Below are 19,827 nucleotides of genomic sequence, written 5' to 3'. Positions count from 1 at the left end.
TCCTTTGAGCTGGCCTCCTAAGTGAAAAGCACTTAATATTAATAGAGAGCTCGATGCTCCCAATGTATTCGCGGTCGCCAAGAAGATACCAATCTCTCTCATAATTGTTTAAGAATAATAAATATTTCAACAACTTTCACTGCAGTTTTTGTGTATGAAGTTATGTTTCCATAATGGATACTGGATTTGGGAACATGCATTTACTTTAATAAGCCTCAAGTTGTACGGCAGTGTTTGCGTGGTAAATCGTGTCTTCTGAGGCCACAGAAGGCCGAATAGATAGCTTTGACTTTCGTCTAATTGCTGAGAACATGTTTGTATGAAAGGATATGCATTACTTTGGATTCTCTCTGAGAGAATATCGTTTTCTGAGGCATGTATTAATTCCCTCAGTTTCTCACAGCTACTAGAGCGAACCTAATGCAGTACCGAATTTCTTTCGATTGAAAAATTGTATTACTCTTTTTTATGTAACCTGCGCTTTTGAAAACCTTCGCCATTCAACTCAATTTTTCATTGATCCTCAGGCCGGTTCACCCCGGGCGCCACGCAGCCCTAAGGCACAGAGAATGGAGGATCAAGGCTCGCCTCTGGATTTCGAAAGGTCTCCTTTGTCCTCATCTGCTGCAGAACCAGGCCTTCGATCGGAGCCTCCTCCGCTCAGTGGAGTAGATGGTGATATCAAGCAAGCGTTTGGAGACCGAGCGACTGGCAGGAACTTGAGAGATGATCTGCTATTGGCTGCTGACAATGTGACTAGTGCGATGTCCTCGCTCGTCAAAGAACTTAATTCTGGTATGTATGTTCATAGGGGTTATAGAGAGGTGTCTCAACTTTGTAACGCTCTGGTTCCATTTCTCACTGTTGTTGTTAATGTCGTAGAAAATTGGTTAGAGAAATTGGTAACCCTTTTGCGCTGATACGTTACTTATTTGTTGGATAATGTATAGATGGTGTCAGAAGAAATAGCATGTTATCAAATTGATAACATTTACCCTTGGTTTAAGGGTAAAAGAGGACAACCTCATCTTGACCCTTGTTCACAAGCCTCCAAAGAGATAAGAATGCCCCTAAAATGAGCGAGGATGATTAAGGAAGGAGATTGTAAATAACAAGTCAAAGCAAGTAGTAGAAATAGAAATCACCCTCACCACAAGTTGATTGAAGAAGATAGATATGTTCTCTATGGTATCGAGTATTATCTTAAAAATAGTTTTAATTCAACTAAGCTGTTGAAATCCGCTCAGTCGTGAATAGTTAGAAAACGTATTTTGTCTAAGCTTTTTGGGGTGTTTATTCGTCAAAAGTATGTAACACTTGACAAACCTTCAACTTAATTTTGTTCTCTTCTTTCTTTATACAGAGGATGAAGACGAAGCGGTGAATTTTCCCAACGGAAACACAGATGACACTGATCTGGAGGCCCTTGAACAGCAAGTCAATCAGATTAGGGAATCACTGGAATCACAGGAAGCCAGGGAAAATTCAAACCTGACCAATGGAGACATTGTCATGACAGAGCCATCGGAGAAAGTTATCCTTCACGGTCCGAGCAGGAGCGGAAAAACTCCGAAGGGTCGACGAGCAGGCTCCGAAGGCGATACGGATACAGACGATGATGACCTCAACGCACGCAAAGGAGATTACAAGACCTCGTCCCGATCTCAAATGACGGATGACGAGAGTTACATTCAAACCGACGACGACGAAGGTACCCAACGAACAGATGACGAAGATATGGAGTGGCAGGAATCAATCAAGCGATGGGTCAATCGATAGATGATTGCCAAGAATCGATAGATTGTTGTATATCTAAGATAATAGTGATCTTTATTTTTATATCTTTACTCGACCGTACAATGTCTCTTGTACTGATAATAATTGTGAAATGTGAAATTTTTACTTGGGTTTGTCTCCTTGTTACCAAACTTAAACGGAGTCTTGGCTAGACTTACGTGCACTTTTAACTCTGAAGACCCTCATCAAAAGTGAAAAAGTCTTTTTTTTTTACATATTTTATATTTTCAAGTTGTTTCAAGGGTGTGCTACCTATCTTAACTGCGTGGGCAAGGCTGGCCTGCCGAAATAGCATTGAATGCTACCTCAAGCGCAACCTGGTTTCCAGGACGTTCTCCGCTCGGTCAAAACATGCATCTGTAACTTTGCTGAGAAGCTCTTCCTCGGTTTCGAGCAGACAACTAAGCAAGCGGGAACGCTTGGTGACTAGGATACTTTTGCGCTTGAATTTGCTCACTGACGAAGAAAATAGGGGTTTGGTCAAGCAAATTTAAGTCTTTTTATTTAATACTTTTTACAGATTATTTACTAATTTTCCCATTTTAGTTAAAAGTCTTGGTTTTTAACTTTTTATTTTTTTGCTTGTCTCGCCCATTTCTTCGTACGAGTGTCAACTTTAGTTTGATTTTACGTGTAATGTAATTTAGTTTGATGAGATTTTACAATTGTTCTTTAGCCAAGTGAATGAAATGAGGTACATTGTTAGGTGATAACTTTCGATTCGTTATGATTTGCGTGGAAATCGATAATCATTTTCCGTGGTTATTCGAACTCCACTTTACACTCCATCCATACGTATTGCATAATTTCACTTTCCTTTGAAGAATTTGCTTTTGCGTCAAATTCTTCGTGGAAAAATCAAATTACCCATTATCGTCATCCAGGTACTTATTTTTGCCATGAAAAGTGACAAGAAAATTTAATTGAACTAACTTTAGACGCGCGTAAAATAAATATAACGCAACTAAGATAAATAATTAATGCTACTTAATTCGCTTTTAATTCAAAATCTAATGTTTCATCGCTTTCTTGTTTGCTTTTTAAAACTTTACAAGGTGTATACATTGATTAATTTTCTATTAACCGCTTGAAGGCTGTGAAAAATGGAGCTGTGAAAGGTTCCAATACGTGAAATGTGATGAATAAAAAACACACATGTAATGGCGTTGTTTTTACTGTAGGTCATGTAGGGAGGAACGAAATGTCCAGGTTGAAGTGGGCGAAATGTGTACCCTTTATCTCTTAAGATCCGATTTTTCATTCTCCTCTCTAGCTGGTTTCGGGAATTTGGTGTAAGATCAAGATATTAACTTCTTGATAATTTTGAATATTCTCATTACCTGTTTGCTGGATTATGTATGGATATTATGGGGAGAAATTCCATGTTAATCGCCTCAGGGAATTAATGAGCAAAGAGGGCTGGGAATTCGAGTCATGTCATGTGATTACGATCGGGAAAGAGACCAACGAGACAGCTTGGAACATACCTTCGTTCTGTAAAATCTTTCTGGTCTGATATGATTGTTATTTAAAGATCTGTAGGACTAAATTTATCTTTCCAGAACCTTCTAATCCAGACATCAGTATGATAAGAGAGATTTTTCTGATTTTTCATGGCCACGCTTTTTATATATGGCTTTGGCCAACTGGGGAACATTTGGACTTGAGTTTCATCTGAGGTCGTCACTTTTCGCTGAGTTAACACTGCCGACAAGACCAAAATAGTTGTCCTCAGTTTCATTCCAACACGCGGATCTAACTCTATCGTGCCACGGTCACGTTAGGTTTTCTACGTCGGTCAACGTGAAATGATCAGCCTTTACCTTTATGTTGGGTCTCAACCTCCGCCCCAGTCTTCTTTAAGCTTTTTTACATGGTTGCTGGGACGGCGGAGACCAGCATTACCAAATACATTATGTTCCCCTAAGTGTTCATCTCACGCGGTTTTAAACTTTGTTGAGTGAGTCAGAAGTTGTCTGATTTCCATTTTTGCTTAAGTATGTATCCCACGTACAAGGCATACCCCCCCCCCCCCTTATTGAGTTTCTTTCCCACACATTTTCGTCAAATTGGTCGAAACATCGATAATTCACAGTAGGAATTCAGGAAGACTTAAGATTCAGTTCACAATCTTTTTAGTGGTTATCAAGTTAGAACCGTACTTGTTACCTGTTCTTCTTGTTTTGTTTTGTTTTGTTTTTTTTTAACATAGCCTTAGTCATAATTAATGAGCTCTGTCATATGACAAAAATGATGGCGAAAATTTCATTCATCTTCGTGAACAGGTACCGTAATCCCTCGAGCCCTCCCGCGATTTCCACGCTTACGGAAAAGTCAACACGAAACGCGCGCGTTCTTTCGTAAGGTGAGGAGAACTGGGCAACAGATTGGTAAATCCAACATGGTGGCGGAGGATTTGAAATCTTTTGGGAAAAAAAACCAGCTTGCTTCGATACAAGACCGGAAAGAGAGAGCACCTTGGCATCTCTTACTTTTAAAATATTATCGTCGTCATTTGGTGGTAAATAGACCAAAGATAGACGGAAAGAGTGGTCGGAAAAGGAAGAAATCATGACCTCGTGTCACCAAAAGGTACGTAAGAAAATATTTCAAAACTTGCTTTCTCCCTTTTGATCTCTGCTGGATTATTCCCGTATTTTTTGAAGGAATTTTATTAGAAACTTTCAATGTGTAACTTAGGGGAACTCACAGGGGACTTACATGTAGACTCTGTTTAATTGTCTAGATGCTGATAGAAGTAGAGGGTACACTTGGGGTGAAATTTGTTAGAAATGGCCGACACCCTCGCAAAATATTACTCAGAATATACTCCTTCATCAGTCATTGAGAGGCACTTAAATCTGGAGAATGTTAATCCTTAGAAATAACTTAACAATATTTCAAAATGACTCGTGATGTTTGTTGTTTGGAGATTTTGCTATGTAGACGCTAATTTATCACAATGTGGATGTAAAGTTTTCCTTTGTTGCCTGGCAATGAAACAATAACTGAAATAAGGCTGAGCGATGATAAAGAGAGCCTGCTGGGAGGCTAGGCACAGTCCAGAAGGGAGAGATATTCCGAAATTTGCGTTTGGGCATTTATTCTCTTTTAAATTTCCAACTAAAGTACATCACAAATCGTGGACATGTTATGGATTTAGAAAATTATCATTTCCAAGCCATCTCTTCAGATCTTTGGCATCTTCAAACCTATGTCTTGAACGATGTTCCTTTATATTATTTTAATTGTTTCTTACCATTTCTTATCGATTCCTTCCTTGATCACAGAGGTGCTCCAAACAAAGAAGTCAGTTTCACCCAACAAATCACTATGAGGTCTTAATCTGCGATGCAAAGACTTGGTCCCACAAAAAAAGAATGAAAAGGATATGCAGTGAGTGTGTTGATTGTTTTGGCCACTGGGCTGTCTTTATGTGCTGAACAGAGAGTGGACTTTGTACAAGAGATGGGTGACAAAGAGCTGATCACCCACAAAGGTGTCAGTTCCACCCAACAAATCTCTTCCTTAGTCTTAATCTGTGATGCAAAGACTTGGTCCCACTGAAAAAGAAGGAAAAGGATATGTAGTGAGTGTGTTGATTGTTTCAATCATTGGACTGTCTTTATGTGCTGAACAGAGAGTGGACTAAATTGTACAGAAGATGGGCATCTAAGAGCTGACCCAATTTTACCCAAAATATCTCTTCCTTAGTCTTAATCTCTCATGCAAAGACTTGGTCCCTCAAAAAAAAGGAATAGGGAAAGCAGTGAGTGTGTTGATTGTTTTGGCCACTGGACTGTCTCTATGTGCTCAGAACAGAAAGTCGACTTTGTACAAGAGATGGGTGCCTAAGGGCTGATCACCAACAAAGGAGTCAGTTTCACCCAACTAATCTCTTCCTTAGTCTTAATCTGTGCTGCAAAGACTAGGTCCCACAAAAAAAAGGAAAAGGATATGCAGGGAGTGTGTGATTGTTTTGGCCACTGGACTGTCTTTATGTGCTCAGAACAGAAAGTGGACTTTGTACAAGAGATGGATGACAAAGAGCTGATCACCCACAAAGGTGTCAGTTCAACCCAACAAATCTCTTCCTTAGTCTTACTCTGTGCTACAAAGACTTGGTCCCACAAAAAAAAAGGAAAAGGATATGCAGGGAGTGTGTTGATTGTTTTGGCCAAGGGACTGTCTTAGAGTGCTGAACAGAGAGTGGACTTTGTACAAGAGATGGGCACCTAAGAGCTGACTCATACATGAGTCAGTTCAACCCAACAAATCTCTTCTTTAGTCTTATTCTGTGCTACAAAGACTAGGTCCCACAAAAAAAAAAAAGGAAAAGGATATGCAGGGAGTGTGTTGATTGTTTTGGCGAAGGGACTGTCTTAGAGTGCTGAACAGAGAGTGGACTTTGTACAAGAGATGGGCACCTAAGAGCTGACTCACACATGAGTCAGTTTTACCCAACAAATCTCTTCCTTAGTCTTTATCTGTGATGCAAAGACTTGGTCCTACAAAAAAAAGGAAAAGGATATGCAGGGAATGTGTTAATACTTAGTTACAGGACTGTCTTTATGCATTGATGAGAGAGTTGACTTTGTACAAGAGATGGGTGTCTAAGAGCTGAACCCCTAAAAAGAAGTCAGTTTCACCCAGCCAATTTCTTCCTTAGTCTTAATCTGTGATGCAAAGACTTGGTCCCACAAAAAAGGAAAAAGATAAGCAGTGAGTGTGTTGATTGTTTTGGCCAATGGACTGTCTTTACACGCTCAGAACAGAGAGTGGACTTTGTACAAGAGATGGGTGGCTAAAAGCTGACCCTCAAATGCATCGCTCCCACACAACATATCTCTTCCTTGGTCTTGATCTGTGATGCTATGACCTCCTGAACTGATCATGGACTTTGCACAAGAGATGGGTGACTGAAAGTAAGTAATGTCATGGTCAAAATTATTCAGGATAACAAATTCAACTACAATTAAACTATATGGGTCTTTCATAATAAATTTATTACTATCCAGTAGGTGTGATATACTTTTCTAGAAGTATAGCATTTTAGAAAGTACATCTCAGGGCTTGCCAATTTGTTCTGGGTTGCCACACAGAATGAAAACCACTAGTGCCACAGCTGAAGAATGTATTATTGTTCAGATTTTGTCTGGGTTTTCATTTGTTGTTCCTGTCAAGCTGTTCCATTTTGTTAGCTACATTCGTGCCACCACAATTCTTAAAGGTTATTTCCATAGCTCTAAGGAATGATAAACCCACTTTTGGTTTACCGCTACCACTACAGTTGCACCTGTATTAGGTGGCACTGTATTAAGTGTTCACCTTGTATTAAGTGGTTGGTTGTGAAAATCACAAATTTTTCCCTTAGTTACTGTAAATTTACCCTCTATTTCAAGTGGTCGTGGTCACTTTTACTGAGTACCAACAGCCCCTTTGTATGTCTTCCACTTGTTGAACAGTCACTTAAAAGCAGAACCACTCAAATAAAACTAAGAATAATCTTTCAAGTAAAATTAAATCCATATTTATCTCTAGAAATCAATGTTAGTAGTATTTTTGAGCCAGCTTTTCTGCATCAAGTGGTCAATTATGCAATAAAATTGTGTTTTTGGTAACACCCCTATTCTGTAGAACCTGTATTAAGCGGTCATTTCCAATGGGTGACTGCTTAATACAGATTTGACTGGTCTACTAAAGCCCTCTATAACATTGTGATCTTAAGAAATACTTCTTAGCTCTTTGTATGTTTTAGTAGGATGACAGATCTTTTCTGTCTTTTCTTTATTTTGGTAGAAAGAATAGCTAAGTTGCAAAATCGAATTTGGATATGAATCATGTTCTTCCGAGGCTACCCTTCGCACCGGTATATAGTCAAGTCGCCCACGGATCAAATCGCCCGTGCCAACTCGCCCATGCCTACTCACCCATCTCAACTCGTTCAAGTGTTATGCAGATCACTTTATTGATACTTCAGTGGCAACTGTAAAAAAAATTAGTAAGTTTCTAACAATACTTGGAGAGTTGAAAAAGAAACATTAAAGGCAACAGAAAAGTAATTTTAAGCGTGTATGGTCCGTGGGCGACTTGGTTGTAATTCTTCGCACTTAGATCCTTCGACCAGAACATTCTCTACCGTCCAAAAAACCCTTTTGATTTTTACCAACGTTATTTAAGAAGTCAAGATAATTAAACCAATGTAGGCATTTTGTATTTCGTTGATATTGTCCGTTACATTTTCGTCCAAAAGGCACTTGGTATAGGGAGAAATTTTAACACTAGTATTAATTGTGCAAACCAATAGACAAAGCATAAATTCAAATCCAAGCTTTGTGATCTAAAACATTTGTTTCTTGAACAGCAATGCTTTTCTCGTATCACATGTTTCCACATTTCGTTCAAACTGCCTTTAGGACTCCTTCCCTTGCTAAAAATGTATAGAAGTGTTAAATTATTCCTATGGTGATATTTCCGTCGAATTCTTGGTAAACACTGAGCTTTGTTTGCAAGAGCGCAATAATAAATAGAAACCATAACTTGTGACTTATGCGGAAAGAAACGTCTATTGTTGCGAAAGTCACTAGATAGTCTTGTGTTTATTGCTCAATCGAATTCAGATGCTATAACCCAATCCCCTTACAGTTTGACCCTCTAGTACTCCCTGCCTTTCCTCATTGACTTACTATCTTAAAAAATTAACAATAAACGAAAGGTAGGTGACATAAATTTTTTTATTTGGGGGGCAAATAATTCAATTTAATGTTACGAAATTGAAGTCAGATCGGGAGAACAACTTCGCATTTGGAAAACTGATGGGTGTAACTGTGTAAGGTCAAGAGAGAATAAGGAAAGAGAGAGAGGGAAAAACAAGGTGTTTGTCGGGATATATCGGTTTTAAATGGGTTATTTTTAGCTTTGGGCAGAAAGTGAAGTCTGTTTCCCTGGACGTCGGCAGGATGGTTTCTTTATGTAAATTCCTATTTCGAAAATTATCAATCTCCTCGCGACCATGGCTCACTGAAAACGAACGGATTATTCATTTTTCGTAGGCAAAAGGCACCATGCAAAGCAAAACCGATGCGTGATATGGAAAGTACACAATTACATAAACAACCTTACGAATAAGCGAAACGTGACTCTCGCCACGCAGGATGTGGAGGCGTTGTGTTAAAACAATTTTATTTCATGAAGGAAGGAACAAAGAGAAACGGATTCGCTGTAATGAATAGAAACCAGAACTTTTATCATTCTGTGCATTTTTTTGTAACTGTCATTGATTTCTCAGCCAATTTTTTATTAGCTTGTCGGCAGCACACTCATAGGGTGGTGCGGCCGAGAAAAAATCGTTGGCACACAAAACCCACATATACCAGAAGGCTAGAGTCACATTTCGCCTATTCAAAAGGTTGTTATAGTGGCTAAGCGCTTCGCGTTCCTTGTCGCATCGGAAAATAAGTGCAATGATATCTCAATATCATTTCATAAACTCAGAAAGTAGCCAGAGATCATCTCCCATGTCATAAGTGATGCGCCTATTTACCAATCAACAATGTCAGCCTAAAGCTGCGTTTGATTTTTGGCGTTTGAGTTTGCATATCTACTCTGACACACCCAATTCAATGCGAGACCTCTTGGTATTTAAAAACATAGCCTATCTTGTCTCTGTAGGATTTTAGGAACTCTTAGTTGGACCAAAGAGTTCGCCGTGCTCTCAAGTGGGCGGACAGCTTGGGGAAAGGTAAGACTTTGCTCTTAATTCTAGTATTCTTCTCCATCTTACACGGTACGTAATCCTTTAACTCCCTAAAGTGATTACCTTCTCCCTTATGGTTTCCATACATTATGAAGCCAACAGGTGACGAGAATACTCAAAATTATCAGAAGTTATCTTGATCTAGTAGCAAATTCTCGTAACTAATATACAAGGAAATGTGTCATTTAGAGGGGAGAATTTATTATCAATCAGATCTTGGGAGTTAAAGGATTAAAGCTTTTTTTCTTTTTCCTGAACTAAGGTTTTTTGTAAGTATTCTGGCTCAAAACATTTAAAGCTCTGTTATTTTCTTTCATTCAGATGTATTGGTAATGTCCAATTCAAAGAGTTGTGGTTTTTGGCAGGGATGTGTTTTGTGACAGTCACTCTGCAGTTGTGGTGCACAGTTTAAGACGCCTGCGCATTTATTTCATTTTGTGTGATGACCTCAAACAAGAGACCATGGACAAATAATCAACCGCCGAAAGAAGGCTGAAGAAAGCAAGAGACGAGAGAACAATTTCAACCCTCAAAAAAGTGGTCAAAAAATCGGGGGTCGACCCGCCACCGTCCCCCACCACGCCCGCCTCTCATAGACAGTTTTTTAAGTTTGTTTAAAATTTATCTACCTTGTGGTATCAACATCATCCTGTAATACGCATGTGTTTTAAGACAGACGTTGAAAATTAATGTTACTACCACAAAGTAGACAACTTTTATACAGATTTAAAAACTGTCTATAAGAGGTGGGTGTGGTGGGGGACGGTGGCGGATCGACCCCCGATTTTCTGACCACTTTTTTGGGGGTTGAAATTGCTCTTTCGTCTCTCCCCTGGTTTTGAAATTGAAAACATGAAGCAAACAGCTGTAATATTTCCCTTTATTTTCAAATATTAAGATACTACTAAATAAATAAAGTATCAAAGTCAGTGCAAGTTTCAGAGGCTTGGTGACAGTATCATAAGGTATATTAAATAAGACGTCAAGTCTTACACGAGAGTGAAGAAATAAAATATTCTTCAAATTTATCCTTTTCCACGCTGATAACTTCTCAAGCCTTTTTGTCTCTTTGTTACTATCTCTAGCATTCTGAAATGAACTAAAAATGGGAAATATAATTAATCACCCGTGAAACACGAGTTACCCGATGCATTAGCGCTAATCGACACTGAAAATATCTGAAGATTCAAATATCCAACGGGTAAACTTCTACAGAATTACACAGGTTCATGAGGTTTGACAATAACACATCAGTTACACTTGCCAAAATATTCTCATTTCACTCTTGACCTTGCGTTTTTCACTTGTAACCTTACGAGAAAATCTTGACGTTACCTGGAAGAAAAAAAGTAAGCAAGAGAGAGAAAGGATAAAAAATTTTTAAATTCATTTACTGCATTCAAATGGAAACCTGAACAGAATTTGTCATGTTACAGCTCGGGCGGTTCAACAATAGCGACCTTAAGCAAACCACGGTAACGAGGACGAAGCAAAAAAGGAAAAAAAAATAAGACCCAATGAGCAGAACAAAAGCCAGCACGTGTCTTTTATAGCTTTGTACAATTCTCAGCCGTCCTCTGCAAAACAACAGCGTGAAATCACCACAGTTTGCGTCGTTTTGCGAACGGAAACCACGAAGACAAATTATTTTTAATTTCCATTTGGAACTCAAAGTTAAGAAATGCTTAAGGTCCCTCATAGGGACTAAGTAATCAGGACGGCAGCGCCGAGGGCGACGTCGATTAAAAATGTATTTATATTTTTAGTTAGAATTTCGCTAATGGCTGAATGTGTTCATCACCTCTTGCGGCGCCACACCTCAACTTCAGAGCAACGTATGGGAGGTGCGTTGAGTTCCGCAATTTTTCGTCAAGGTTTACGTTCTCAGACCACGCAAATTTTGGTGATTTCACTTCGCTGATGATGTTTTGAACATCTGAAACGAAAGAGGACAAGCACGAAAAAGAAATTGATGCTCTGATTCTAGCTGAAAATATACTGATGGTAAGGATGATTATATCTGCAGATGAAATTTTTTTCACAGCACAAATTACAATAAATCAAGTTTCACTGTACGTTTATCTCGCTTCCAAAGTGGAAATTTTCTTCTGCCTTTCGAATCCGTTCCGTTTTCTCTCTCTGAATCTGGAATAAATCGAAGAATAAAACAATCACTGAGCCAAAGATTGTTGAGAATGTAGTCAGCAGGTCAGTTAACCTGTCAAACAGCACACCAGCCAGTCAGGAAACCAGTCTGGCTTCAGTATCTCAATCGGGCGAGCATTTGTCAGTCATACTTTCATTCAGTCAGTCAGTCAGTCAGTCAGTCAGTCAGTCAGTCAGTCAGTCAGTCAGTCAGTCAGTCAGGCAGTCAGTCAGTCAGTCAGTCAGCCAATCAGGCAGCCAGTCAGTATGCAATTAGTCAGCAAGAATAGCATTCAGTCAAGCAGAGGGTCAATCGGGAGGTCAGTCAGCAAGGCAGTCAATCTAACAGTCAGACAAGCAGACAAACAGTCAGCCAGGCATCTAGATAAGATGCTAATCAGGCAGGCACTCAATCAGTCAATCAGTTCAGTCAGTCAGTAAGGCACTCAGTTTATCCATCAGTCAGCCGATGAGGCTGCCTGGTTGCCAATTAGGTCGTCTGTCAACCAGTCATGCAACCAGCAAGGCATTAGCCAGTCAAGCAGTCCGTCTTTCAGATGCCACACAGCAAACCATTGACGCAGTCAGCCAGTCAGTTGGCAAACTACATGCAGCTCAGAGAAAACAATCAGCCAGTCAGTCAGGCCATCAGCCAGCTGATAAGCCACTCAGTCTGCTAGTCAATCGGCAAGTCAGTTGACCAGCGTTTTGATCAGTTGCTCAATCAGTCAGTAACCAAGTCATGCAGACACAGTTAGAAAGTCAATTAGTCAGTCGGCCAGTCAGTCTGCTAGCTGGTGAGTCAGTCAGTGAGGCACCCAGCCAGTCAACTGATTACCAGTCAGCTATTCAGTCAGTCAGTCAGTCAGTCAGTAAGTAAAGTAGCTGGTAACTCAGTCACTTAGGTAGCTAGCCAGCCAGTCAGACAGTCTGTTAGCCACACAGCAAGCCACTCTATCGATCAGGCACCTTGTCAGTCAACTAGCCAGCCAAACAGGTCAGCTAGTCATGCAGTAGGGCAGCCAGCCAGTCAGTCAGCCAGTTAGGCACTCAGGCAGCCAACAAGTCACTCAGCCAGTCATCCAGTCAAGCAACCACTCAGCCACATGCTGAATTAGTGAGTCAATCAGACACTCAGTCAGCCAGTAAGGAAGCAAGTCAGCCAGTCAGCCAGTCAGTCAGCAAGCAAGCTAACCAAGCTGAATGATGGCCAGTTCATCAATCAGCTAGCTAATAAGCCATCCAGTGAGTGAGTGAGTTACTAAGTCAGGCAGTAAGTAAGCTAGTCTGTCTGCAAGCAAGCTAATCAGGCTGACTGATGACCAGTTAATCAATCAGCTAGCTAATAAGTCATTCAGTGAGTTAGTGAGTCACTAAGTCAGGGAGAAAGTCAGCTAGTCTGTCAGCAAGCAAGCTTATGAGGCAGCAGGTCAGTCAGTCAGTCAGTCAGTCAGTCCGCAAACAAGCTAATCAGGCTTACTGATGGTCAGTTAATCAACCAACTAGCTAAAAAGTCATTCAGTGAGTTAATGAGTCTCTAAGTCAGGCAGGAAGTCAGGGAGAAAGTCAGCTAGTCTGTCAGCAAGCGAGCTTACGAGGCAGCAGGTCAGTCAGTCAGTCAGTCAGTCTGCAAGCAAGCTAATCAGGCTGACTGATGGTCAGTTAATCAACCAACTAGCTAAAAAGTCATTCAGTGAGTTAATGAGTCTCTAAGTCAGGCAGTAAGTCAGCTAGTCTGTCTGCAAGCAAGCTACATGTAATGAGGCTGACTGATGGCCAGTTAATCAATCACTTAGCTAACAAGCCATCCAGTGAGTTAGTGAGTCACTAAGTCAGGCAATAAGTCAGCTAGTTTGTCAGCAAGCAAGCTAATCAGGCCGACTGATGGCAGTTCATCAATCAGTGAGCTAATAAGTTATTCAGTGGGTATGTGAGCCACTCAGTCGGGCAGTAAGTCAGCCAGTCAGTCAGCAAGCAAGCTAATCAGGCTGACTGATGGCCAGTTCATCAATTAGCTAGCTAATAGGTCATTCAGTGAGTGAGTCAGTCATGCAGTCAGCCAGTCAGCCAGTAAGTCAGCCACTCAGTCAGCCAGACTACCAATCAGAGTGCCAGTTACCCAGTCAGTCAGGCAGACAATCAGGCAGCCAGCCAGCCGGCTGATACTCTGCCAGTCAACTGGGCTACCAAACAAGTAGTCAGTCAAATATAAGCCAGTCCAGCAATCAGGAAATGGAGATGAAATAAGAAATGCAACATTTGATGTCATATTTGATTTTGTTTTCTCACAGAGAAATTACTGATAAAAAGTAACAGAGACAAAACATCATGAAGCTACTGCTGCTTAATTTTGTATATGCATATGAGGCTGTTAATGTTTTTTTAAAGGAGAGAGTTCCAACAACATTAAGTGAGGCAGTATCTTACCTCTTCAAGGAGCTTGTACAAAGCTGTTGGTCCAGATGGTGTTAATTTTGTTTACATTGGACAAGGAAAACAAAGGAAAAAGTTAATATACTTAATAAGTATATCAGAAGGAGTTAAAAATATTTTTAAGTGGCTTTCATAAAGGTCTAATATACCTTTCTGAAATACACTTAAGCATGTATAATTATTAGCAGTCTAAAACTAACAATTTTGAAGTCATCTTGACTCCATTATCAAGAAAAAGGATGACAGCTGTAGGTGCAAATTAAAGTACAAAAAAGAAAAATGACAGAGTTCATTAGAATACCACACATTTCTTGATCTTTGGTGTTCAAAGTGTCATTGCAAGCTGTATATGATTAAATAAATACTTTTACAAGTATTGAGTCTGACTGCGTGTTAAGTTTGGGTTTTTGTTCATGAATTAGGAGCATTTCTTGAATGAAATTCTCCCTTTGTATTTAAATTTGAAACTACCACTGTCATCCATTAACTTTGAAATTTTTGATCAGCCCTGAAAAATGTGATCTTTTGTTTCTGATGAAGCACAAAATTTGATACATGTTTACTAAATGTAGTATAAATAAATTACAGTTTGAATTGGATTGAATTGAGGACTACAAACTTTCAAACTTACCCATTTACACATGTCCAGCCTTTTGGAACAGTAATTAGCATTTTCATGTAAGATCTGTAAAACACAGATCAAAGACAATGCGTTAACAAAATAGTATGAAACAACAAGACATATTATCTTTTGTAATTATTCTATTACTGAGTCATTTTACCAAATAAGGCCATGAGAACATGCACAGTATGCCATGGTATTAGGCTTTAAACCAGGGCAAAAATATGGAGTAATGACATGGCCACACTGAACGACTGAAACTGATTTTTTTTGGCTGGACTTTTAAAGAAACAATCTTTTAAGAAGGACTTTTTTTTTGTTGGTCACTAAGAACACTTAATAGTTTCATTTATTGTGTTTTCATCTTTCACCAAGTCCCTTTGCAATTGATACAATTAGGGCAGTTGGATATATTTTGCAAACTAATACCCAAACATTAAAAAATGAAATAATCCCTGATTGTTATGGATTAATAAATAATATGAGCAGACATTTTGTTCATTGCTGGTATTTTTCTCACAGCCCCTTTTGTGCTTTGAAAAATAACATGTAAACATTACAACTTCACGTTGATTTAAGTGTGTACCCATGTTTTGTGGGTTGTTAAGTATTCATATATTCATGCTATTGTTTGGGTTCTTGTCCGATTTCACTCGGAAGTGTAAGACTGCTATAGAAATTGGAAAGCCCTTTGATGACATTTATGACAATTTTCTTTTGTTTATCATCCAAAAAAACAAGCAATAACTTCAATTCCGAAAATTTTGCTTTTTATTTCTTAACCACAAAGCAAGGAACACTGAATTTCAAAGGCATTGTACCTCTATAATAAAACACAAGTTAAGTAAACCTCCTCGTGTATGTGAACAGCGAATGGCGAGAATTGAACTTTGTCATCTGCCCTTGGGTTTGGAGCAGTTTGTTTGTGTTTACAACAATGAAACACAACAGACAATAACAATAGCTTAAATGTAAACAACAGAAGCTTGGAGTTCATTGACAAAACTGGCTTGTGAGTGCACCTAACCCACAAACACTTCCTCCAGCAATTGCTCTCAAAGGCTTCTGATGAATTTTAGAAATGCAAAAATTTGTGTTAAGGGCTGTCAGACTCAAAGCTATATATTTTCTTGGATTGGACTTTTCTAAATTTCGATTGGGATCTGGCATGTGCTTATTGGAATGTTCACAAATGCACAACTGCTAACCCTAAGCAAACACAATTCATATGATATATACGATATGATCCCAAAATTATTATATGTGTGTGTTATATGTTAAACCATCAAATCAGGTGTATTTATTCATTAATGTTAGATTAAATTCTTCCATTTGAATAGCCCTACTAGACATTTAGACTGCTTTGATTGTGTTTCAAAGTTTACATTATACATATTATACTGATAGACAAGCTTGACAAATAAGATCTCTTAAGTAAAATTAATTCCATGTTTATATCCTGAAATCAGTGTTAGTACATGTATTTTGAGTGCAAATGTCAACAATTCATTTTAAATCAGCTTTTTTCTATGCACAAACATCATGCAAATCATTTGATGGTTGTAACCAACCAGAGGTCTACCATTTTGTTGATGTTTCATTGGTTTTTTAATAAAAATGTATATTAAGTGATCAACTATGGACATTTTTTACTGTATTGACCCACGTTCTGTATTTAGTGGTCAACCTGTATAAGGAGGTCAACTTGCCATTTCCAGTAGGTGACCACGGATACAAGTTTATCTCATTTATATTAAACCTTTGCTATCAGCAGAATGACCCAAATCTGATGGTGACTTTCATTGCAATGCAAGAGGCCCACTTACTCAAATTTCACCATCATTGGTTTTGACCAGGGAAATTTTCAGTTATGGTTTTTTCTGACAATTCTACACTCAACAAGTCCAATTGGAAATTTAATGCTGGCAGGTTCTCCATTGTAAGGAACAAAGTCTCTTGGGAATGTTTATGTTGACCTTGAAATTGAATTCAAATAAATGTAAAATTGATTATTTGATGGTTATTGATGTGTACATGCTATTAGTTAAGCCTAATTGGACAAGCTTGCAGGGCTAGTCTAGTACAATGAATTACAATACTCAATGATACTACAAATTAGACAAAGTGTCATAAAATTTACCTATTATCTGACTACGTTTAAAGTTGATTCACTTCTTAAAAGGTACAGTAAAGTAGGAAAAGCCACTGCTTTAAAATAAAAACCCTCAAGTCAACTATGTCTGATACTACATTAAAACAAAATTAACATGACTTAACAATCATAGCTGTGTCACTTTTCGAATCTTGAAAGGAAAGAAAATGAGACAGGGGAAAAGATTTGGAAAAAAAACAGAAGATTCAAAAGTTTATGCATGCTCAGATATCAATCCTGGTGAAGTTCTAATTTATGACATAATGTTTTGGGAGTAAGAAAAAAGACCTTTGGTCAATTATTGCCAATTATGACCAATTCTATGTTAGAGCCAGGAAAAATTCAGTCAATCCTCACCTGAAAAAATCTTAATGGCTGAAAAATTGCCATTTCCTTGCCAAAAATCACTTGGAAATCCTCTTCCTATTAGACCATGTACCTTCTCAAGTGTATCTGAAAAACTGCAAACAATTGTCATACATATCAGAATTTTATTCAGTCTTCTCATCAGTATGTTACTGGTGAATTAAAAAAAATCTTTGATTATCATATCATTGATATCTTGTAACAGTTAATAACAAGTTCATCCATCGGTATACATGGGAAAACGGACACTAACGCTTTTCCGTTTAAGCTGCAAAACCGTTTACTATCCGTTTATATCCGTTTAAACGGTTCATGAAAGCGTTTAAACGGTTTGCTTATCCGTTTAAAAAAATTTGCATCCGTTTAATGCTTTAGCTAAAACGTTTAAGCGGTTTGCTCATCCGTTTAAAAAAATTTGCATCCGTTTAACGCTTTTGCCAAAACGTTTAAGCGGTTTGCTCATCCGTTTAAAAAAATTTGCATCCGTTTAAAAAAATTTGCATCCGTTCGACGCTCTAGCAAAAACATTTAAACGGTTTGCTTACCCGTTTAAAAAAAAAAGCTATCCGTTTAAAGTTCCACGGAAAGCTTTGGACTGTTTGCCTATCATTCTGTAATAGGCAGTTCGAAGTATCAATCTTACGTTCGCTCGATACTCGCCGGTTCTTGAAATACAAAAAGACCGTATCTTATTTTGGTTTTATCTATTGCGTGATCATAGTAAGCGAGTTCCGTCGCATCCTTTGACAAACAAGTTAAATCGGCTACTCTCTTTCTGTTTATATCATCTTGATTCATCATTCTTGGTTTTATTGACAATCATTTTAACGGCCCCGCTTGGTGCGTGACACCGATTCGACCTTTTATTTGCAATGGAACTTCATTGCGTTATTTGACCTTGAAAGGTCTCGGCTTCAGACAAGGTGGCGGCATTGCATATGCAAATTTGTTTCTTCCGAACAGGAAGAAATGAAGTTCATTTTCAATACTAATAAGAATAAACAAAGGAGAAGATTATGAGTTTCTCGCGGAAGCCGTTCAGGATATTCGGCAGCGAAACTATTCTCAGTAAATTGCGCTTATTTCATGAATGTCACACGAAAGCGGCAGTAATTAACCCAGAAATAAAATGCGCAAGTATATGCTAGTTATTACTTTTCAAATTATCATGCTAAATATTTTCGCTTTAAAGGATAATTATCCGTTGTCACTCTGAAAGTTTTTCCGCAGAAGATCTCGCCGGCTCAACCACAGCCGTTAAACATTAATTTTAAGCTCATCGTTTGTCGATTTTGGTCAACCGTTTCTCGGTTTAAGCCATCCGTTTTTGGACTTTGGTCAACTGTTTAACGTTTCGGGCTGACCGTTTTTATTTTTGGTCAACCGTTTAAAAGTGTGAGCCATCCGTTTTTGAACTTTGGTCAACCGTTTAACGTTTCGTGCTATCCGTTTTTATTTTTGGTCAACCGTTTGAAGGCCTAAGCTATCCGTTTTTGGACTTTGGTCAACCGTTTAAATTTTTTGCCATCCGTTTAAGCGGTTATGGCATCCGTTTAAACGCTCGAGTTAACCGTTTACTATCCGTTTACAACCGTTTTTCGAGACCGTTTAACGGAAAAGCGTTAGTGTCCGTTTTCCCGTGGAGGGTCACCATTCATTAGGTAATATCAAGCTCGGGGGAAATTTGGAGAGCATGAAAGATTGTAAGCATGTATGTTTATTGTCGTGTAGCCAAGAGTAAATATAGCTTAATTCTTGAGTGCCCTTCATTAACTTCCAAATGTTATCTTATGGTGATGCACAAATGATTTATGAAAAAATTTATTTCTAACATCTTCACATCAGTTTTTTTAAGATAATTCTCTCTGCCCCAATAAAATGATTGAACAAAGTTGTCCTTCTCAGCAAGCCTAAACTTAATAAGTATGAAACATGGTTGGGCCTTCAACTGAATTTAAATTAACATGAATTTACTGGCAGTCAAGAGATCTTTGTGAAAAATTCTGATGCTAAATTCATATAGATTTTTAAACATAATTTCATATAGAATCTATCAGTAACAGTTGAACAGACCAACTCTTCAAAAAAGTTTAATAACAATAATTCTTGTCAAAAGATGAGATTTTGAAACCCTGTGACAAGATTGAGTATGACCTGTGATCAACACATAAAATAATCAAATAATGTTTCCCTGTGCACTTAAACCCTATAGGAAAGCATAATAGAAGCTGATGTGTGTTGGGCTATTTAAATTGGTCAACCTGAGCCGGTTTGCAAAAAGCCACCAGCCCAGCACCCACAAGGTTCTTTTTAATTTTCTGAGAATGTAAATTGAAGTTGTGTATTTCAACTTAATAATAAAACAAAAGAAACATTTGGAATTCAACACTTATTGATGGTCATGTGATGTCATGTAACATGCTTAATAACTGAGTTTGGTTGGGCCAAAGAAGGAAATTGTTAAGTCACTGTCATGCCAAACATTATCCAGTCTGGCCACCCACTCAGACAGTAAGTACATGTAGTCAAACAGGTGGCAAAACTTCTGTCTGCATG

At 38.5% G+C, this 19,827-nt stretch overlaps 1 protein-coding gene and 1 long non-coding RNA gene across 2 annotated transcripts in view; both read left to right on the top strand.

The window, feature by feature from the left end:
* The window catches only part of LOC131798927 (dystrobrevin beta), a 32,652-nt gene extending 29,694 nt beyond the window's left edge, over nucleotides 1-2,958 (top strand). Inside the window, exons 19-20 of the mRNA XM_059116589.2 lie at nucleotides 528-795; nucleotides 1,364-2,958. Of these exons, the coding sequence (XP_058972572.1) occupies nucleotides 528-795; nucleotides 1,364-1,779 (684 nt within the window). The 3' untranslated portion in view covers nucleotides 1,780-2,958. The remainder of the gene's footprint in view (nucleotides 1-527; nucleotides 796-1,363) is intronic.
* A 1,255-nt stretch (nucleotides 2,959-4,213) lies between these two features.
* Nucleotides 4,214-10,071, top strand: LOC131798926 (uncharacterized). The gene is made up of 4 exons (XR_009341352.2): nucleotides 4,214-4,389; nucleotides 5,088-6,722; nucleotides 9,469-9,538; nucleotides 9,875-10,071. It is a non-coding gene; the product is annotated as an uncharacterized lncRNA (long non-coding RNA).
* Nucleotides 10,072-19,827: the final 9,756 nt, after the last annotated feature.

The sequence above is a fragment of the Pocillopora verrucosa genome, chromosome 9 (assembly GCF_036669915.1).
Source record: "Pocillopora verrucosa isolate sample1 chromosome 9, ASM3666991v2, whole genome shotgun sequence".
Taxonomy (NCBI): domain Eukaryota; kingdom Metazoa; phylum Cnidaria; class Anthozoa; order Scleractinia; family Pocilloporidae; genus Pocillopora; species Pocillopora verrucosa.
The sequence above is the reverse complement of the archived record's forward strand: the minus strand, read 5'-3'. Positions and strand labels throughout refer to the sequence as shown.